This window comes from Talpa occidentalis, unplaced genomic scaffold (genome assembly GCF_014898055.3).
Source record: "Talpa occidentalis isolate TD23 unplaced genomic scaffold, MPIMG_talOcc4v2.1 talOcc4.361, whole genome shotgun sequence".
NCBI classification, from domain to species: Eukaryota; Metazoa; Chordata; class Mammalia; order Eulipotyphla; family Talpidae; genus Talpa; species Talpa occidentalis.
Window position 1 is genome coordinate 1 of NW_023603863.1, and position 16,831 is coordinate 16,831.

Below are 16,831 nucleotides of genomic sequence, written 5' to 3' on the forward strand. Positions count from 1 at the left end.
GACGTCGGCGTAGGGGTTCACGGGGCGCCGGCCGAGCCACCCGGGGCGCGGAGGCCGCGCCGGGGCGGAAGGGCCGGCTGAGGGGCGCGACGTAGAGGGGCGCCCTGGGCGGGAGGAGGCTCCAGGCGGCGGGCCTCAGCCCCCAGGGCCCCGCGGAGAGCGCCGGGGCGGCGGGGGCGCGAATGGCGGCGGGGGCACGAGCGGCAGTGGGAGTGCCCAGGGCCTCACCATGTCCAGGCGGGTGGGCGTCAGGCGGCCCGAGGGGTAGGGCGGCCCCAGCACGGGCCCCAGCAGGCCCGGGGAGTGGGCGCGGGACGGCGCGCGGCTGGCCTCTGACTGCTCCTTCCACAGCACCACGCGGTTCTGGAGCATCCCCCGGGCCTGGGCGGGGACACGGGCGGCCGTCAGGTCTGAGTGGCCCCCAACTCACAGGTGGCACCTAGACCTGGGGACGACGACCCTGCAAGGTGAGGAATGACCTTTTTTCTAGCCAGAAGGAACCAAAAGACACCGCGGTGTCACTGTGTCGTCCATCCCGCCTCCTCTTTGCTCAAAAGCACCTCAGTTTTCCTGGAGGACCTTCCCCCGCCTTCTCTCTCAGTCCATGTGCTTTGGATGGGCTGCCCACTGCCCGGCTATAAAAGGAAGGGGGAAACTCAAGTTGCCCATTCTCCTGGCTATAGTGATGGGCTCCAGGATGGCACTCACTGAAGAACCCAATCTCAGTACTTACCCTGAACTAAACTGTAAACCAGTACGTCCTTTCACTTCAGGGGTTTGCTAAATAATAGGTGATTTGCTAAAGAATAGGTAGAGCAAAGCCAACATAAGGTGCTAAAACTAATGAACAGGGTGTGGCAAATCGCTGGAGACATCTTGTGTGCTCCTGGATCCAGCTATACCTGAAACCTTCCCACTTCCCAGTAACTAAAGTAATAAATACTTTTTTCCATTTAAGCCAGTTTGAGTAGTTTTCTAAAAGGGGCCTTTCAAATAGAGTTTTCTGGTCGATCGCAGTCATGTACATAGAATCCTATTTCCGGTAGCCACCACACATGGGCATCCAACATACTTGAATACTGTCAAGGACAGGAAGCTCAGCCCTGATCATATAGTCCACATCATTTTGTGATGGGAGAAACTTTAGATGTTAGACTGGCTGTGTGGATTAATTCCTTTTTTTTTTTTTAATTCTGGGACTTTACTAATCCTGGAGAGACTGCGCCTCCCAGGGCTGACTATCCCAGGGGTAATAAACAACTTGCCTGTGAGTATTCCTTCTGCATGCATACCAACTAACTCAAAACTCATATCCCTCGCCACTTCCTTTATTTAACTTACACAGTAATTCTGCCCTAAGTCGCCCCAGGGCCAGCTCTCAGACAACTAGAGGCTAGTAGTCTACAGCCTAGAGTCCACTGAAACTACTCAAACTCTCCAACCCTAGACTCTAAACTTGCTTATCAGGCTTTGACCTCGTGAAAAACATAATAAAGGCTCTGGGTCACTTTCCCTTTGCTCTCTGCCTCTTGCCCACCCCAGCTACTTCCCAAGTGGCATGACACTGCTCGCACAGCATGCTCCCTTTACTTGGGAACTCTAGTTTCTCCCTTTACTTGGGAACTCTATCTCATGGCATCGACCTGTCTGTTATCACAACTCTATAAATGATTTCCCAGGTATAATCAAAATACTGTGCTCTCCAGTTATAAAGTTCTCTCCACTTTCTTTTCAAACATCCCCTCCTCCAAGGTCTAGCTCAAGACTGTCCCCTTAGGAAAAACATTTATTCTGTGCCAGGCTCTATGTTAAGATAATGATACCGTAATCGATACCTTTATGGACAAGTGCATTAGCCCTGGGAGGTAAGTGCCATATATTAGCTGAGGGTCAGAGCAGTTAGTGACTAACTCAAGGCCTCACACCCAGTAATGAGGGGATGGTCTGTGCTGACGCGGTGTGAGGAAGCTTCCTGGGCCTTTTCATGATTTCTCCCTGCTACAAACTTCAGAGTGCTCTCAGGCAGCAAGATAGAAAGACTCAGGGTCCCATGTCACAGTAGCAACTAGGCCAGCTGGTCCCTAGCTGGACACATGCTCTATTTCCTTGCAAAATTAACTAGCAAAACAGGATACATTTTAAAAGCCTGTGCACTTTTTTTCAGTGACAGTAAGCAAAGCGAGTCCATTACAGTCTACATGCCATAATTAAGAGGGGGATTTGTCCAATTTGAGAACATTTAACAGGGAGCACCTACCAGGATGCTCGGGATACAGGGAGTCCAGGCCTGGACAGAACTTAAGTTAACTGTCTGCCCTCAGCCCTGCCCCCAGGTAGTTCAGTTAGTGTTTGGGGAAAAACACTGCAGAGTTTGAAAAACACAGAGGAGACCACGGGAGAATTTTAAAAGTATTTGTGTAGCTGACAGGCCCTTCCAAATATGATTTTTAAAAAAACTATAAAAGACTGTAACAGGGTGGTCCCCAGGAAAGGGGGAGGTTCCCTGCCCCACCCAAGGGAGGGTGGAGCTGAGCAGGAAGAGGAGAAGCTGCAGAAGAGACTGAGGAAGGAAGCAGGATGGAGCCAGGAGACCTGGAGGAGGCGCATGGAGCCTAGAGACACGTGAAGAAACTGCGCTTGTCTTTTGGTCGTAGGCTGAGTGACACAGATGTGGGTGAGACCCATGGGGAGGTGACAATGGCAGTTTTTATCTTGATGTTGATTTTGCTCTTTTCCTTCCGGGCTTGTCTGGTTATTTCTGACCCTTTTCTGTGGGTCCCCACTGGAAGATGCTTTAGACTTGTGGCAGGCTTTGGGGCCTTGTTCTGGGCCAATCCCATTTGGATGGACTTTTACCCATGAGGGGACGGGTAACTTTGGGTGCTTCATTTAGAAACTAGACTCTTTGCCTTTCCTGTATTGTTTCCTACTTTTATTAAAGTTCCTTCCCATTAAAGTCTTATATGTTTTTGTGTTGATGCAGCGGATGGCAGAACCCATTTAGAATAGGCAGGTTTGCGGGGTTTGGGCTGACCCTCTCCCTGTCCTATAACAAGACCAATAAATTTGATGAAATAAGGATACATTTTCTTAACATGGCAAAACCTACTAAAAGCAACTTCAAAGATAAGTGAGGAACTAAGGAAAATATTTGCAATTCACCCCTAAGAAAGAGCTAATTTCTGTAACATGCAAAGTGCATGCTACGCTCACTATATCTCAGTAAAACTGCTGAAAAAAAATTCCTCGGGAGGGTCACTGGGAGAGGAGGGTGTGAGGAGGAACCAACTCCGAGCCTGGGGGAGAAGCGTGGGGCTCATGGCGGTGGTGTGGCAGAGGGACATCCATCTGGGGAGTGGGCCCTCGGCCTCTGAATCAGAGGCGGTGTCATAAATCAATGTTACCTCAATTAAAAAAAAGAAAAGAAAAACAAGAATATTCACAAGGAGAAAACATTTTAAAGAAGAGAAAAAGAAAGATGGCAAAGAGGTAATAATTAAAGAAATGGAGGAGGTAATAGCTGCTCGGGCTGAGACTGATTTGAGCCTACAGAATGAAGGAGCACCAACAGGCACTCATCTCAGTAGTGTCTGGGCAAGTTTTGAGCCCTAAGGACACAAAAGCCTCAAGCGTCCAAGATCCAGTTACTGAAAGGGAGAAGACAGACCAGCATCAGGCTCAGCATCTACAACATAGGGCACTGGGAGAAGGTATGTCATCTCAGAGGCGGGGAGAAGATACCCGTATGTATGGAGTTCTGCAACCAGTCAACCTGGCACTCAATAGTCAGGATAAAAGAAGACTTCTATGATGTACAAGCACTCAGTGTGTCTGCAGAAAATACTCAGGAGTGTTCTCTAACCACCACAATTTAATCAAAGGAGAGACCTCAGGCCAGTAGGAGGTGGAGGAGAGTGAGGACAGTGGTGAGCAGTGTATCTGATCACGCATGTGGTGAAATGCTAGTGGATGCTGTTAGTGCACCGAGCAAGGTAACATATGTAATCCAAGCAAAGTCTCTTGAAATAGAAGGGCCAGGCTGCAAAGAAATGACCAGTGAGAATCTGGAACTAAGTCCTGAAGTTATCTCGGCAAAACCAAGAAGTGGGGCTTGGAGCGGCTGAGGGGAGCAGTAAACATTTTCTAAAGTACTCATCATAAAGTATTTGGAAGGGCAGGAAATCCTTCTCAAGATCTCATTTTATAGGGTGGCGGTGGTGGGATCAATAGACTAAGTAGTGTGTGGGGTGTCAATATATATTTTTAAAGATATAAACAAGAGATGTGATTTTAAGGGTCACAATGTGAGGAAACCATTAGTAAGGAGGAAAAGAACGGTAGAACTTTCCAAACTACAGAGGTGGAAACTGACTAGAATAAGAATGGGGGGAAAAGAAGAAATGACAAAGGAAATACAGTGAACCCATGTTTTCTAGAAGGAATAAAATAGGCATATCAGTTACTGTGTTAAATGGGGGAAATAGAAATAAGATAAATTCTTCTGTTAGAAGACATACATTGTCTGATTGGTCAAAACCAATTGAGCTGACGCTAATAACAGAAAACACAGTTAAAACCAAGAAATAAGGGAGGAGAAGTTAGGATGAGCAATATTAATCTCCAGCAAAATTGATTTTGAAAGTTTCAGACTAAATTATGAGGAACATTTAGTAGATACATAGAAATATTTATAAAGAAGATGTCATTGTCACAAACTCCAAAGCACTAAACAACATGGCAGCTAAATACAGAAAGCAAAATCCATTAGGAATCCAAATGAGAAATGAAAGAATCTGACTAGTATACCAGATATAATGAAAGCATAGAAGATTTAAATAAGATAAATTAATAGGGCCTCCCAGGTGGCGCAGTGGTTGAGTGCTGGGTTGCAAAGCTGCCCAAAGCCTCTGCAGCTCCGGTTCGTTCCCTGGCCACCGGGCAAGGGTCCCACATGGGGCACAGACCTCTCCTGCCGCCCGCTGCTCCCCTCAGCAGTGTACTTCGGTCCTTCTGCCTGCTCTGCTCCCTGCTCTAGCTCTGGTGAATTCTCTCACCCGCTCATGCTTCTGACTGTACCCAGTGCTTGTATAAATAAATAAATAAATCTTTAACAAAAAAAAGATAAATTAATAGACAATAATTGAATAAACCTACAAATTGATGAATTTGTGAATGGTGAATGTATGCCTGAAGGAATGAAAAAATAAACGGCTCATATGTAAACAAATGCATGAGCTAATGAATGAATATGAGAATAAACAAAATCATAAACGAATAAATGAATGACTATCCAGTGATATAAATGAACACAGAAATGAGTCAACAGAGAAACAGATGGAGAGAGCAAATAGACAGACATCTATGGAAAGGGAGGAAAGAAGGGAAAGGGAAGATGGGCAGGAAATTCTTGCACACTCCCAGCTCCCAGTTCACCCCTGGAAGTGCCCATTCACAGTCCTGCAGCCCCAGCTCACCCGGCCAAAAAACTGCAAGAAGGCGTTGGACAGCACTAGGTGCTTCTCAGCCAAGAAGCGATATCGCCGCTTCTCTTCCAGTTCAGCTGTGCGCTGACTCTCCGACACGAAGGCCTGCATCTGGGCATGCAGCCGGTTCACGCTCTCCTGTGGGGACAGGGGGTTCTGGCTGGAGGCAGTAGGTAGGTGCTTCATCACAGCCCCCATGAATGCCAGCTGTCCCAAGTGTCCCTGTCCCTTCTGACTCAGGTGCCTCCTCCTGGAAGCCTCCCTTGAGCACTCAGCCCATCCTGGTTCCTGAGTCTGCCCTCTCGTGAGCCTGGCCTCTGCATCCCCCTGGCCTGGGCAATTTCTCCCAGGCAGGCTGGTGCTGAGCCATCCCTTTTTCCCCAGCACTTTGCACAGATGTGGGGCCTAGGGAGGTTGGCTTAATGAAAATGTGAATGAGTTGGTTAATAATTTCCCACTCAGGAGAGCACATTCTGCAGAGGAGAGATAAGAGCTTATCAAGGGAGCCAGAAGATGAATCAGAAAAGACAGTTCTTCTGTGGGATTGGGTCTTGGATGTAGAAGCCAGGGATGGGGCGCTGAGCCTGGGAGGAAGAAATGACCTTAGCCAGGGGCAGGAGGGAGATAGAGGATGTCGGGGCTGCTGATGGGATTTTCTCTTTGCTAAGGATGGCCTTGGGTTTTCTCATGGAGGAGGAGAGAGGGAGGCCTGGGGAACCTGGGGAGGGTCAGGAAGCGGCAGGGCTAGTAGCAGTGCTGTGGGGGTCCTTATGAGCCAGTGACTCCTGCCCCACGGGGAGCCGCCTGACCCTTCCAGCTATGCTCACCACAAAGGATGGGGTGAGCCATACTCCAGAGTTGGCCGGTGCTGGGTGGGGGAGCTCAGAGGGCACCACCCCCCAGGCTGCATCCCACTAGCCCTTGCACCTTCATCTCCCATGCATTCTTGTCCCTCTTGCGCTCCATGTGCCACAGCTCCGACATGCACTTGTCCAGGTTGGCGGCTCGCTGGCGGTACTCAATCTCGTAGTGCTGGCGGCTGTCCTTGGGTGGGGCAGGGAGAGGAGGAAAAAACGTTGCCAACAAAGCTCAAACACCGAGATCGTGGGGCAGAGTGCTGGATGGGGCCGGAGAGGCTCAATGGGGATGTGCATCCCCTAGGGCCAGCCAATGCCCAGTGGCCTCAGTGTGCCTGTGGGGCAGGTGGGGAGAAGCAGTGCTGCCTGTGATGGGCTGGGGCCGAGGTGGGGCAGCCTGACTCACTTTGATGAACTGCATGTCCAGCTTGGTGTTCTTCTCCAAGTGCTGCAGCAGGTCTTCATGGAATGTCTGCACCTGGTGGAGTGCAGGGCAGGGCTGATCAGGGTGGCCTCATTATTCCCAGGCCCTGGCATCCCCTGCAATGCCCAGTCCAACACATTAATTGGTTCCTCTAGCCATAGGACAGAATTTCCTACCAGGCCTCTGGTTATAACCCATCTCCTGGCTCTGTGGGCTGGGCCTGGCACAGGGTAAGTGTTCAGAACTGTTGAGACTTTAGTTGGGGGTGAAGTTGGGGGCAGGGGTAGAGCTCAGACTCAGAAGAGGTATGTCCTGCCCTTGGTTTACTCTGTGACTTTTGACAACTTGCTGCCCTCTCTGGCTCCCGTGTCCCCATCTGCAACGGGAAGGGCTTGGCCAGATGGTCTCTGGCATCCAGATCTATAAATCTGATAAGTTTGATTCCACAGCCCTTGGTGGCCACTGGCACAGCCCCCCGCATGCCTCACACTGTGCCTGGGGTGCGCTAGGTCTGGGGTAGGGCAATGCCTGGGAAAGGAGCGCTGCTCATCTCCTCCAGGTATGCAGGGGAAACCCAGCAAATTATAAACACTCTGAGTTTTAACTTTACCCCCTACATTTGTTTTTGAAACCTTAGTAACTGCTAAGTGTGGTCTCTCGGGACTGGCTATGGCCTCCCCCCAAGCTGCGGCTGCCAGTGGGCATGTGTGCGCGGGGAGACGACGATGATGTGAGCCCTGAGTCCTCATTTTTGCCTGATGGGGGGCCCCTTCCTGCTGGACCCTGGAAGTAAGGCAGCGAGCCTTCCCACCTGCAGCGGGGAGACCCCACAGCAAGGGCCCCCGGCGCCTCCCTCGCCTCGCCCTTGCCTGCGTCCCCCTGAAGAGGTGGGCCAGGACTTCTGCTCAGACATAAAGTGTGTCCCTGAACATCCTCACATCCTGCAAAATCGCCCAATATAAACACCAGGGATCATGGGAGATCGGGGTTGGGGGAACCCTCAAAACCCAGGCAACTTTGTAACCACGGCACTAACAGAGATGGTGAATTGAACCTGGAGAGACACACGTGAGCTACACCCAGGGCCGCTGAAAATATTAAAGCCACACGTGGCACGGGCGCGCGGCGCTGCCGTAATCACCGCAGAGCAGGCAGGCGAGGCCCGCGGGACGGAGTGGGCTGTCGCCAAGGTGGATGGGCGGAGGGGACACCTGCCGCCACCACCTGCCAGCTGAGAACCGCGGGAGTCTGGGAGGCCCTCCTCAGGGCGTTCTGGGGGCCAGAGCTCTATTGACATGTTCGGGAAATGCAGCCCCAAGGGCTCTTTGGCAGCAGACAAGTGGAGGACTCTGCTATCCCCCTAATCTGTTGACCCTGGCCCACTCCCTTGCCGAGGAAACCCGGAGTCGGAACAAGCCACCCTCCACGTCATTCGTCATCGCGCCGGCTTCCTGAGGTGCATGAACTGGGACACGCGGTAGAAACATGTGGGAGCAGGAAAGCTGGACTGTCACTCCTCTCACTGCCATGCTCGGTTGGCTGAGATCCCCGACGAGGTAAGGACACATACCCCGGGCGCCCCATCAGCTAGAGCCTCAGCGCCCTGACTGGGCTAATGGAACGCCTTTGACAAGCTTCTGAGAAGTAGATCGAGGAAGAGGCTGATCCTTGCCGCGAACTTTGAGCTCTTACAGCTGGGAACTGGAGCACTGTCTGTGCTCAGCAGGTGGTTTCCGAAACCAGGAAGTTGCCAACCCCAAGGCAGTCAGAGGGAGTCCCAGAAGGCCAGAAGGGAGACCACCTCTCCCACTCGCCTCCCCTGGGCACACACCTCATTAGCGGGTCCTACAGGCTCCTCCTGGAGGCTGAGAGCAGCCCCCCCCCCCACGGCTGACAACATGCCTGTAAACTCTGGGTACAGTTACTCCAGTAACTCCCAAGAAACTTCTACCATGTGTATGGAAAAACCACCTTGAGCAAACTGTCCCTGTGGGCTCACCCGGCGCCTTTCCTCCCATGTGCCCTTGCGCCCTCTCCAGTGGGGTGAGTGCTGCTCCCTAGTAACAAGCATGTTTTTGTTAAAACCACCAAGGTCAAATCCCATGGCCAATTCTCAGGTCTCACCCGGCTCCCCTGTCATCATTCTAGACAAGGGTGATTATACCCCATCCTACTGAAACACCTTCCCTCAGCTCCCAGCGTCCCCGCCAGACCTCTCCCTTTCTCACTTTGCATCCACTCTTAGTGAACTTATCCAGTCCACGTGCTGGTGGTCCCCGGATCTAGGCCCTAGTGCAGCCTTCTCCCCCAAGCTCCAGTCTCACACATACAACTGACCAGGCCACACTGGCTCTCTGGCTGGTTTTCTAACAAGGTCTCAAGCTGGCCATGTCTAAAATTGAGCCCCTGATGCCTCCCTTCCACCCAACCGCACCACATTTAATTTTTTCCACCTCAGCTAATGGCAACTCTACTTTTCTAGTTGTCAGGATAGGACCTTGGAATTATTTGGACTTTGCTTTTCCTTCTAGCGACTGACATCCAATCCATCAGACAATCCTGTTGGCTTTCGCTTCAGTCTGATCTCTCCTCAACACAACTACGGCTGCCACCATTTCTCAAGCCACATCCTCCCTTCCCTGGATTATCTCCACAGCCTGCTGACTGGTCTTCCTACTTCTGCTTTTCCCTCCACTCTTTATCATTTATTCTTAGTACAGTAGCCAGGGTGCGCCTACTTGTTTGGCTATAAGTCAAGCAATGAATAATTGGAACATGAAATTAAAAATGCCAACTACAAGGGCTTCAAAAAACATCAAACACAGGAATAATTCTATGAAAAGATGTATAAAACTTACACTGAAAATGTGAAAACATTTCTTAGTGAAATAATGGAAAAATATTCCATGTTCATGGATCAGAAGATTCATCATTGTTAAGATGACTATTAAGGGCCTCCCCGGTGGCGCAGCGGTTGAGCGCTGGGTTGCGAAGCTGCCCGCAGCCTCTGCAGCGCCGGTTCGATCCCTGACTGCTCCCCGGACACCGGAGGAGGGTCCCACATGGCGCGCAGACCTCTCCTGCCGCCCGCTGCTCCCCTCAGCAGTGTACTTCGGTCCTTCTGCCTGCTCTGCTCCCCGGTCTGGCTCTGGTGAATTCTCTCACCCTCCCGCGCTTCTGACTGTACCCAGTGCTTGTATAAATAAATAAATAAATAAATCTTTAAAAAAAAAAAAAGATGACCATTGATTTAGGGATTAGTACAATCCCTATCAAAAGTCCAGTGTTTTTTCCTTGAAGAAAAGCACAAGCTGATTCTGTAATCTATTTTGAATTGCTAAGCATCTTATATGGGCAAAATCATTTTTAAAAAGAAGAACAAAATTCTTAGACTTACTATGAAGCTACAGTACTTAATACAACGTGGTATGTGGATAAGGATGAACAAATCATCAACAGAACTAAGCAGAGAATCTAGAAGCAGACCCACACATATGTGGCAACTCAATTTTTGACCAAGACACCAGGTTAATTCAGTGGGTAAAGAAAAGTCTTTTTTATGCTGAACAACTGAATACTTGCACCTCTCGTATACAAAATGAATTTGAGAAGGATCATAGAATAAAAGTAAAGTTTAGAACATAGAATTTCTATAAGAAAACTTAGGACATCAGGGCCTCCCCTGGTGGCACAGGCGGTTGAGTGACGCACTGTGAAGCTGTCTGCAGCCTCTGCAGCGCTGGTTCGATCCCGCCTGGCCAGCGAGGCAGATCTCTCCTGTCGTACCCGCTGCTCCCCTCAGCAGTATACTTTGTCAGTCTGCCTGTTCTGTTCCCTGCTATGTCTCTGGTGAATCCTTTCACCCTCCCGTGCATCTGGCCTGTACCCTGGTTCTTATATAAATAAATAAATAAATCTTTTAAAAAAAAAAAGAAAAAAGAAAACTTAGGACATCATCTTTGTCATGGGGATAAAAAAAGATTTCTTGGATAAGATACAAGCACAAAAGCATTGTCATATTGGTTTTCATAAAAAAATCTAAAATTTCTGCTCATCTTAGACACTCATAAAAAAAAACAGATAAGTTAAAGCTTGGTAAAAACATTCATGATCCATACTTATGATGAAGGATTCCTATCTTTACTATATAAATATTTTCTATAGGTCAACGATAAGCAAAACTCAATAAAAGATAGGCAAGAGATAATCATGTCACGAAAGAAGATATAAACATATCCAATAAACTCATTATAGTCGTTAGTCATCAGAATGTGCAAAATAAAAACACCATGAGGTACCATCCCGTTTCCACTAGAATGGTTAAAATAAACAAGACTGATAGCGTCGAATGTTGGCAAGGGTGTAAACAGCAGCTTTCATACATGGCTGTGGGAGTGGAGAATATGAGAACTTTGGAGTGCTCTTGGCAGTTTCTTAGAAAGCTGAATATGTCAGCCCTACGACCCATAATTCTATTCCTAGGTCTTTACCCAAGAGAAATGAAAACACAGCCACAAAAGATTTGTTGTGTTAGAATGTCCATGCTCATAAAGCCCAAACTGGAAACAACCCAAATGACCATCCATAGAAAAACGGGGGAACACACTGTGGTGTGTTCACACAGTGGCGCTCTAAGCATCAGACAGACAGAGCAGCAACATGTGACGACATGGCCCAGTCTTATAGGCAGATGCTGAGCGAGGAGGCGGGACACAAGGCGCACACACTACATGGCGCTGTTCACATGAGCTCCTAAGACAGGCCAAATTAATCCCTAGAGATAGAAACCAGAAGTGGTTGTCTCTGGGGCCAGGATTGATGTGAAAAGGACACAAAGGAACTTTCTAGACTGATGGAAATCTTCTAAATCCTATTTAGGATGGGGTTGAGTGTGAACAATTGTCAAAACTCATCAAAAGCAACCCTTTAGAGCAGGGTTTTTATTATGTAAATCTCTTGATAAAAACTAATTCATACAAGCGATGCTTAAAGAACCAGCCTGGTAATGGCTGCTGGGGACGAATTGCAAGATAAAGCCAATGGGTCACGCGGGCTGTTGTCATTCTTTCATTCTCTGTCATTCTTTCATTCTTTTCATTCCTGAGAAACAAGATTCCTGGTGTAGAACAGAGGAGATTTAGTGAATCAAAGAGGTTTATAAAAACTTGATGGACGAATCAGTGTGAACATGTGAAGAATTTTATCAGTAAATACAAATATAGCCATGTACACATATGATATTTAGTGTACACATGTGTGTTTTGCATCTATGTATTCATGTGTATACATGTATCTACAGCTCTGGCCCCTAGAAAGACCTGGAAACAATGATCAACCCAGTGGCAACGAACACTCCTAGTGCCTGGGGATGCTCTTCAAATGTCACTTTCCACGGAAAATGAAAAGCAGGGCTTGGTGGAGAGATGTTTGATTCTGTGTTGAGAGCAACAAAATTGCAGATGAGGCTGAGACATTTGTCAGACATTTGCCATTTGTCAGAGAGCCGAGGAGCACTGTGAGAGTGGAGCTGGAAGGGCGCAGAGGCGCGTGGAAGAGGCTTCTACTGGCCAAGAGGGGACATTTTCAACTTCAATAAGGACAATTGCCAAGGATGGAGACACATCAACTATGTTTCTGTCTATGACATGATGATGCTAAGCACTACAAAATGGAGATAATAAAAAAAAAAAAGAAAGCTAATTGATTGCCTTCAGAGAATGACAGTGAGCAAAGTCAGGATCTTACAAGTGTTTATCTTACCAAAGCACTTGACTTATCAAAGTGAAGGAAGTGTGCAGCCTTGGCCCAGCTGTGGCCGGCAACGACCCAGGAGAAGGGGATGCGGGAGCATTTCCTTATAGAAATATCCCAGCAGATAAGTGAGAGCATCAGACTGGCAGCGTTTTATGACCCACAATTAGGAGCCCCCCCAACACACACACACACACACACACACACACACACACTGGGAGTGGGTCGGGACGAGCATTTTACCACAGGGAGTTGAAGGCACTTTGGTTGTTGGTAAAACTGTTCCCCAGTTCAACATGGAAGCCAAAGCGGAAAGTTTTCCTGACTGCTTGGGGCTCCCCCACCACGCTTGAGAGCCACCAACTATCTCAGGGAGTTGAAATTTCCTCCTAAAGCTCCCCAGGCCCTCAGCATCAGCACCCATCACTCCCCGCTCTGCTGGGCTCCCTTCTCCAGACACTTCCGTGCGTACTCAGGCACGAGAACAACCATGGCGCCCCTGGAGCCCCTCTCTTCTCCTCTCCTTCCTGGGGCAAGCCCCCCATCTTTTTCAAGCTCTTTCTTTCTGGCCACAATCAGGGAAGCCCTGCTCAGTGCCAGGCCCCATTTTAGGCCCTGGAGCTACAGAGAGAAGGCCCGGCCGGCCCTTGTGGCGCGTGTGATCTCAGCAGGGGAGGTGCGGAGTGCAGAGACCATAGTCTTGGCGTGGGTGGGTGCTCAGTCAAGCTGCATGGGGGTGCTGAGGGAACCCAGGAAAACGGCTTATACTTATCCAGTACCTTAATTCTCACAAGAATCCTACAAAGCTCTCCTTGGGATTGTCTCCATTTGACAGACAGGTAAACTGAGGCCCAGAGAGGTGAAGTAACTTGTCTACGATGGAGCTGGGGCGTGGAGGGGTTCACTCGTGAGCACCAGTGGCTGCTCCTCAGAGAGCAGACAGTGAGTTTGGGGAGGCAGCAGAGGAGGGGTCCTCCTTCCTATATCCTCCACTCACTCTGCTGTCAGGCTAGTGACTGGCTGCTGAGACTCAGTTTCCTCCTCTGTGAATGGAGACAGAAACCCCAGGGTAGGGGCCTGGACAGAAGCAGCAGTTAAATGAGCACCCGTGGCTGTCGCCCTGAGGGCCTGGAATCTACCCTGGGAAGGTTTGGGCCCTTATCCCTGGAATGCAGTGACACCTGATCTCGCTAGTGACACCACCAGGCCAGGGGGTCAGACACTCACCACCAACTCCAGGTCAGAGTTCAAGTGCCTCTGGGTGTCCGACATCTGCAGCAGGATCTCACCTGGAGGCCCAGAGAAGAGCAGCCTCAGGGGATGCCTGCCCCACCCAATGTCCTTCCACAGAAACTGGGCCTGCCTGGGGCCAGATTTCAGGACCAAAGTCCTGCAGCCCCTGCTGGTCCATGGTCCTCGCCCTGGATCAATCCCGCAGGGAGTGGTGGGGAGTGGCTGGGCTCCCCAGTGAGAGTCTGGGCCATGGCCTTGGGTGGCAAATCCTGTGGAAGGCATTTCCCAGGAGTGCGAACCCTTCTGGGGTTCCAGGATAGTGGGCCAGACAGGCCCCAGGCCGCAACAGGGACAGCAGGGAACCAGGCCTGGGATCTAGAGGGGTGTAGGGTGGGGTGGGCTGGGAGGAGTGGCCCTCAGGCGCGAGGTGAGGGGGGTGTAGAGGACAGGCAGCGCCTCACCCAGAATCTGCGAGGTGGAGGTCTGCAGGGCCTGCTCCCCGATCTTCTGGATGGCGGTGAAGTACACCTCGGCCGCCTGGGACAGAGCTGCATGGCAAGAAGGGGTGGTCCAATCCCACGGCCTTCTCCACCAGCCCCCGCCTCTGGGATCCTCCTTCCCTCAAACAATGTGAGGGTCACTGTAGGGCACCCCTGGCGGAGGTGGAGGGAGAAGGAGGAGGCCCTGGGTGGTGTGTGGAGAAGCGGTGGTGACCAGGAGAGAGGGGGCAGAATGGGGGTGCTCCGTGGGGGCCCAGGGTCTGGCCCTGAACCAGATGGGGCAAGCATGTCTTGGGGTGAGGGCACAGGCATCAGGAAGGTGTGGGCCAGAGTGTTGGGGAGTGTAGGGGGAGGGGCATGGGGTGGGGGCTCAGAGAGGAGAAGGGTTTTGAAGCTCAAGTCCCCAAGGGCAGGGCGGGGTTGGGTATGCCTTTGGCCTGTCGGTCACAGGGCCTGCTCCCTCTTTTGCTTGATGCCGGTGGAGGGATTGCTAGGAAGTGGGGGGAGGGCAGGTGTTTCATGGGCAGCGAGTGGGTGGTAAGGTCTGGTTGTGGGTGTGTGGATGGGCCTGGAGGGGTGAGAATGCTCGGGCACAGTGGCAGGCTGGGTGCAGAGGTAGGCCTGGCGGCGGGTTCCCAGCAGCACCCACTGGCACGACCTACGTGTTGTTGGGGTGTGCAGAACCCACGGGGCAGGGCAGTGTACCCTGGGAGCTCCAGGGGCCCCTGCAGGAGAGGGCACAGGAAGCTGTGGTTGTGTGAGGGGGTCTCGGCTGCAGGGGTGTGAGGGTGACGGTGGTGGCTAGGAGTGTGTAGGGGTGAGGATGGGTGGAGTGTCTGGTGTGGGGTGCAGACAATATGGGTGGGGGGCAGGTCTGTGTGCTAGGGTCAGGTGGAAGGGGGCGTGGTACTAAGGGGCTGGCGCCTGAAGCCAGGCACTCACCATGGAAGGCCCGGAGGTAGTTGTTCCCCAAGTAGATCAGGTTCTCCAGCGCAGGGTTAAACTGCTCCATGATGCTCTGGAGCCCAAGGAACATGGGACAGAGCAGCGAGGTTGGGAGAGGAAGGAGGACCAGGCCTCAGGAGCAGGGCACCCCAGCCCCGGTGAGTGGCTTCCAACTCCAGGGAAGTCCATCTAGAAACTTGGGGTCTCCCCACATCGGGCTCTTGGCTGCAGAGGCCTCAGAGGCCTTATCTTGGGCTCCCGTTCCAGCCAGGGTCCCCTGGGCCAGTTCCTGTTCACACACCTGTCCTGGCGGGACCTCGCTCCCAGACAGTCACCTGGAAGTGACTTCTCTGGGGAAGCCTGCCTGCCTGGCACAGCCCCCATCTGGCCGTGGCCCAGCCCTGTCCTGAGAACAGGCCTTGCCGGGCTGGACACTGGGCTAGACAGTCGCCTCAGTGTCCAGGGCAGACCTTGCCCTCTCAGGAGCCCCCGGAACGAGGCCATGGCCAGCTGCACCGTGGAGACCCCTGGGCTGGGACTTAGACTTGGGTCTTGCTGCCAATCCCGGTGACCCCTCTCCCTTCTTCCCTTGTGACCTGGCACAGACTTTTAGCCTCTCTGGCCTTGCTTTCTCATCTATCAAATGGGGTGACTATTTCCCCCGCCGTAGGCAGGGTGTGCGAAGGGATCCCACACACCACAGGTACGGAACAGATGTCCATGGAGAGAGCAGCCGCCCCCTCTTGCGGAGCAGGAAGTGTGAGGGAAGGCCCCGGAGATGACAGAGCAGAGGGAAAGTGAGACTCAGGGATAGAGAACCCCCACTCCGGGGCCAGGTGGCTCCACGGGCCTCTGCCCCCAACTGCAGGCCCCCTGCTTGTCCTGCCTTGCCCAGAGTTTGGGAGTTGGGGGCTCCCAGCCTGAGGCAGACGGCCCTGAGGGCCTCGGGTTGGGTGCTGACTGTCCTCATAGATCCCAACCCTCGCCCCAGTTCAACCCAGCAGGCTCCGGGCCTCCCTCCCAGAACACGCCGCAGCCGTGTCCACCCTGTCTTCGGCAGCAGGCCCGACCTGCGTGCCCTGGGAGCGGAGCCCCGCCGGGCCTGGCTGGCGCTCACCTTGTAGATGGCCACGGTGGACCTGTAGAACTGGTCCATCTCGGGGGCCATGAGCGGGGAGCACCCGGTGCGGGCAGGAGGCTGGCGGACCTGGCGGGGCAGGAGCGCTGGGGCCGGTGCTCTGCTGCCCACTGCTCAGCGGGCAGGGAAGGAAGTGGCAGAAGGGGGCGGGAAGGAGGCGGCAGCTTAATTATTCACCAGCCAGGGATGTCAGAACGCCATCTGGGGCGTAACCGGACCCGGGAAGGCATCCTGTGACGAGCGGGTTCGTGTGACCTGCCCTTCAATTATTTACCCCTCTGAGCCCCGGGCCGGTGGGCACGCACGGACGGGCCGCATCTCTTCAGGGACGAGGCTTCCCAGGCCAGTCAGGGCCCCCAGTTCCAGGGGGATCCCCACCCGCTGCCTGCCTATTCTGGGCATTGCCCTCCCTCTTGGGCTAGAGCTGCTCAGCACCCTCCTCCGGGACCCTCCCCAACAGAGCCGGCCCCCAAAACCTGAACGCACCCGAAGGCCATCGC

The 16,831-nt window shown here is 52.1% G+C and overlaps 1 protein-coding gene across 1 annotated transcript; it reads right to left on the bottom strand.

The window, feature by feature from the left end:
• Positions 1-228: 228 nt before the first annotated feature.
• Positions 229-16,713, bottom strand: LOC119256657 (brain-specific angiogenesis inhibitor 1-associated protein 2-like protein 2; the record flags this gene model as incomplete). Its single annotated transcript, XM_037524434.1, has 8 exons — positions 16,311-16,713; positions 15,191-15,266; positions 14,210-14,296; positions 13,743-13,804; positions 6,747-6,818; positions 6,411-6,527; positions 5,475-5,621; positions 229-381 (listed from the first exon to the last, which is right to left on the bottom strand). Coding segments are annotated over exons 1-8 (765 nt in total), but the record flags the coding sequence as incomplete, so codon positions are not given.
• Positions 16,714-16,831: the final 118 nt, after the last annotated feature.